This window comes from Lupinus angustifolius, chromosome LG14 (genome assembly GCF_001865875.1).
Source record: "Lupinus angustifolius cultivar Tanjil chromosome LG14, LupAngTanjil_v1.0, whole genome shotgun sequence".
Taxonomy (NCBI): Eukaryota; Viridiplantae; Streptophyta; class Magnoliopsida; order Fabales; family Fabaceae; genus Lupinus; species Lupinus angustifolius.
In genome coordinates, this window is record NC_032022.1 from 12,010,322 (window position 1) to 12,015,574 (window position 5,253).

The following is a 5,253-nucleotide window of genomic DNA, read 5'->3' on the forward strand; positions in this document are numbered from 1 at the left end:
CAAAGTAAGTGTTAAGATGAAAAACAAAATTAAATTCTTGCAAATCAAACAAGTTGAGTTTTGAGTGAAACACTTACCCCATTTGGTTCCATTCTTGAACCGTGTGTGAAATGCATCTCTTTGATTGATAACATTTTTAATAAGTGAATTGCTAAATGAGTTTTTGAAAAGATGTGTTCAATTCTTAGTTTGAAGCATTATGAGTCAAAGTCACATAATCATAAACACATCTCATGGAATTTAAAATGAATCATGCATAAGTTTTGATCTTTTACAAACCTAATTTTTCAAAAGCCAAGTGGTTGTTATTTTACCTTTTGTTTGGGGACAAACAATGTTTTAAGTTGGGGGGAGTTTGATAAGTTCAAAAAGTATATACTTTTCACCATCACTTTATGGCACTTATCCTATGCAAATTGTAGAAAACCAACATAAATTAAAACTTTTTAGGTGAAATTTTGCATGATTGAATAAATCAGTTCTTTATTAATTCTTGTTTAAATTTTCTTTGAGTTTTATAGGAAATTGAATATTAAAGAATAAATTCAAAGATGGACAAGAATTCAAGCCAAAATTCAAGACAAAAGCTCAAAATGAATTGCTAAAAGTAATCAAGTTAAAGCATGGCATGCTATGTGCTTAATTTGGTTAGTTAGCCTTGAAGGGAGGTAGCTTACTTTGTCTTGAAGAAACCTAAGTTAAATTAGGCCAAGAAACTTTCAAAAATCAAATGCTTACTTTACCTTAAAGAAAACAGCCCAAAAGTGTCAAGCAACCAACAAAAATCAAGTAACAAACCAAAGAATAAAAGGTTGCTTCACCATGAAGAAAACAAGCACAAAGCTGTCCAGCCAAGCACCAAGCACCAGGCCAGGTCAGCTATGCACTAGGTCATGCCAGATCAGTCAAGCACCAAGCACTAGGCCAAGTCAGCCAAGGAACAAGCACCAGGCCAGGTCAGCCAAGCACCAGGCCAGATTAGCTAAGCACCAGACCAGGTCAGCTAAGCACCAGACTAGGTCAGCTAAGCACCAGGCTAGGACAGTCAGGTCCACGACCAGTTGGGACCAGGTCAGCTAAGCTGCTGAAACATGCAGCTTAGCGTGGAACCAGGTTAGCTAAGCTGCTGAAACAGGCAGCTTAGCATGGAACCAGGTCAGCTAATCTACTGAAACAGGCAGCTTAGCGGGGAACTAGGTGTACTAAGCGGCTGGCGCACCATAAAAATGATGTCTAGGTCAACTCATGGAACATCTTACTTTTTCTTTGCTCAAAGTCCAAGAACATGACCTCATGGATGACATAAGGCTATGACAAGAAAAAGGAGGTATCACCATGCATGTAACCTAGCCTACCATAGGGGTCAAGTAGGGGCCAAAGTGGCTCTTCATATGTGCATGAAATTCTCATTTGTAACACATTGTACATTCATTCTAAATTCTTCCGAGTTGATTCCTTTTCTTTTCCTTTCATTTTAGATAGTTTTTAGGCTAGTTTTAGAGTAGTTTTTCATATAATTCAAGAGGAGAAAGGAGAAGGGAAATGAGATGCAAAAATTCATTTTGTAATCTCATTTGGAACCTAAAAGCATCTAATCCTTGGATGGATGGCTCATGCTCCTAACAATTTCATTTGTAAGTTGATTATGTATTTCTACTTCTTCTTTTATTCTAAAGTTTGAATTTTAATCATTCAAGTTGGTGCTTTGGTTAATTTTATTTGTTTGAGAAGTACTTAATGCTCTTTTTAGATTGATCACCTAAAAAATAATTTTAAGTCATAAAAATTACTTGTCTCAAACACTTAACAAATAAACTAAGAAGTAGTTGTACTACTTAGTTTATTTGCCAAGTTAAGCATACCTTTATTAAGATCTTATATTCATTACTACTTCAATATTAGAGTAGCCAAGATTAGGGTGTGACAACCTAATCTCTTTGTAGACGTAATATTGTTCAGTAATAAATATAAGTGATTATCATTCTACCATTTTAGGACAAACACTAAAAGCAGGATTTTAGAACTTGGTGTTTGGAGTTAATCAAAGTAAAACATAAGAACTTGTTATGTTTACTCATTATTTGTGCTTTGACATATTCATATGATTTATTTTATTAGGCAATTCCTTGTGGTTCGACATAACCCTATATTATACTACAATTGAATCTTGAAAGTAGTAAGGACTAGTTGGGTCGAGAATGGGGTTTTGAACAGCAATTTGGTTGGCCATAATAGGAAGAGAAGGAATGAAATAAAAGAAGGAGAAGAGAGAACAGAACCTGCTCAAAAAGGAGACAGAAATGAGGAAGGCGGAAGCGTAGCAGAGACACCTTCAGAGAAGGTGCTCTGATACCATGTAGAAACTCATGCCCTCCATTTTGGTGAGTTAAAAGATAGCAACTTCCAGCAAGAGAAACGTAAAAGAGCCAATCTAGATGATGATGATGATGATGATGATGAATAGTAAAAGAAAGGGGCACCCACAAAGAACTAAAACAATACCTATTGATTTATTATGATTGAATGTAAAGTAAATTGATGATGATAAAAAAAACTGAAGTTCAGAATATAAAGGAAGAAAGATAACGCCTAGAAGGAAAGAAAATAATAGACTAAACTACTTTAACTAATTTAACTGCTTTTCCTGCCAAAATCTGTTTCTTCATTTTAGGCTTTGGTTTGGGCTTCTGATGCAATGCTGAGTTGGTTGGGTTGATTATTGGATGTTGATACTCTTTCCACTTGTGCTGGATTAAGAAGAAAATAACAATTACTAGGTTCAACTTCAAGCTTTTGAGGTCATGGCTATTTTGCATTTGGTGTTTGGCATATTTGGTATGTTAAGAGTTAACCTTCCTTTTTTTTATTCTATTCCTCTTATGGATAGTTTACGAATTGGGTTTACGAGAGGAATGGATGAAACTGAAGGGTTGAGAGACATAAAAAACATTTTGAGATGGTTTTGAAACTTTTTTTAATTTTCATTTTCCTCGAAAACTCAATTCGTAAACAGACTCTTATTTTCCCGTATGAACTTGTATTTCCTCTGTTTCTCATTGTTCTTCTTTGTTGGTGCAGGCAATGCTTCTGCTCTATTTCTTTTCTTGGCTCCATCGTATGCATCATATAACACTCCTTCAATCTTTATTATTTCTCCATCTCTGAAATTGTTATGGCTTCTCTCCCTTTCCATCTCTTGCTAGTTATGAGTTCTTCTACCTTGAAGTTAAATATTTATTTTACTTTATCTTGTCCTTACCCAAAGAAAACATAACACTTCAAGAAATTTAGATCATCTCCTATATCTAGCTTATAGCTTATTCTTATGTATGGGGGAGCCCAAAGCAACAGAAATCTAACGAATAACCACAAAAATAAACTTGACTTAAAAAATTGTTTTTTTTCAAAGAAAAATTACATGAAATAAATCAAAGAAGTGATTTTTACTTTTTTTGGACTAGTGACAGCTATCCCATCACAAGAAAAGTTGGTATGTTTTCCATTCTTTATTATGAGTTTTGAATCAGGAATTTAGATCATCTCCAATATTAAATGAGATTTCAACATGTTATGAAAATTAATTTTAACCGGAAACAACTTTTGCTTGACTCTTGACTCCTAAATATGGTTTGCAAAACCCAGCATTTCAACTAATTCTGCATAGATGTCTATAAAATCAACACTTTTTTGTATGTATGGAATAGTACAAGTTTGAGTGAAAATTGTGACAAAAATATTTTTTAGGATAACATTCAAGAGGATTATAACAAATAAATCCACAGAGAAGTTCTCAGGCATTCCATATGTTATGACACTTCTCAATTGTCTCCTTTCTACTTGGTAAGCTTTCTTGCTTGTTTCTTTTTTCTTTATGGACACCTGGCCTCCTCTCAAATCTTGTGTCAATTCAATTGCATGCACCGTTGATATAAAGATTTATACACATTCAGTATATTATTAATCATTTATTTGTTTACTTTTTGAATAGTCAATGATAATAAAACATGAATTGTTGATGAAACAATGACATTGTATAAAACTCATACATTATGATGTATACATTTTTCTCTCTTCTTTCATATGATTATAGTCATTGGATCCATCTTCCTTTTGTTGTGCTTCAACTTTTTAGAAATATCTATCTAATTTCATTTACTCTATCTCCTCTAGAAAGAAAATCATTTAACTCACCAATATTTTATTAGTACACGTTCTTTTGACTGAGAAAAGTTTTTTAATCATAATAACATGATTGATTAATAAACTAAAATTTTTATGCAATTAGAGATAGTGTAAACACTTTTTCAGACACTTTTTTGGTTTATAACACAAAGTATTAGTACTTTTTGCTGAAAGACCAAATAAGTGCTAGAAAAGTGTTATCATTAAGTGTACAACAAAGGTGTTGAATACTTAAAGATAATGCTTAGTGAATATTATTTTTATCTATTTGTAAGACAAAAAAAATTATGTGCCAATTTTCCCTTTCAATTGCTAAATCATGGCATAGAAAACTATAGAAGTTGAAGTATTTATTCTTTTTTGTGTTTCCAATTTCAAGTCCCTTATGATTTTGAAACTCCACAGGTATGGTTTACCTTTTGTGTCTCCGGATAATATACTAGTATCAACTATCAATGGAGCTGGATCAGTGATTGAAATCACATATGTTATGATCTTCGTCATATTTGCACCTAGTAAACAAAAGGCTAAAATTCTTGGCCTCTTCACTTCTGTACTAGTAGTGTTCTCTATTGTTGTTTTTGTGTCACTCTTTGCACTGCATGGCAATTCCAGGAAGCTCTTTTGCGGCTTCGCAGCCGCCGCCTTTTCCATCATCATGTATGGTTCTCCACTCTCAATTATGGTAAGCAAAGTTTCTAGCAACTTAAATGATTGTGCCTTTGTTTACATGATCCCCAGCCCTTTATGGCTTAGTTGCCACTGCTTTGGTAATATTGCAATAATGAAGAAATAAGGGAAGCTTAAAACTTTTGATTGAGATTTTTAAGAATTGTTCTTTTACTTGCATATTATAACTTGAACAATAGTAGGGAAGGAAGAGAAAGAGAAGACTTTGGAGCCATAAAATACACTTGTGAGATGACTCACAAACCTTCCATTTCTCTTCATTCTCCTCCAAAATTTAACTCTCAAACTAACCCTAAGGGTTTGGACACTTTCTTGATTAGTAAGAAAAGGATAAAGTCCTTCTCAAAGAGAGAAAGAAAAATTTGTTGAAATGTATTGCAA

At 33.4% G+C, this 5,253-nt stretch overlaps 1 protein-coding gene across 1 annotated transcript; it reads left to right on the forward strand.

Moving 5' to 3' along the window:
- On the forward strand, nt 2,736–4,978 carry LOC109326394 (bidirectional sugar transporter SWEET1-like). Its single transcript, XM_019559080.1, has 4 exons — nt 2,736–2,835; nt 3,079–3,115; nt 3,745–3,840; nt 4,588–4,978. The coding sequence occupies exons 1-4, from the start codon at nt 2,802–2,804 to the stop codon at nt 4,976–4,978; spliced, it is 558 nt and encodes a 185-aa protein (XP_019414625.1). The 5' UTR covers nt 2,736–2,801.

Excerpts from the sequence above, each read along its gene's own strand:
- LOC109326394 (XM_019559080.1), top strand. The coding sequence starts at position 2,802 with ATGGCTATTTTGCATTTGGTGTTTGGCATATTTG. Across the intron at positions 2,836-3,078 it reads TTTGGTGTTTGGCATATTTG|GCAATGCTTCTGCTCTATTT; the intron begins GTATGTTAAGAG and ends TTGTTGGTGCAG. Across the intron at positions 3,841-4,587 it reads AATTGTCTCCTTTCTACTTG|GTATGGTTTACCTTTTGTGT; the intron begins GTAAGCTTTCTT and ends GAAACTCCACAG.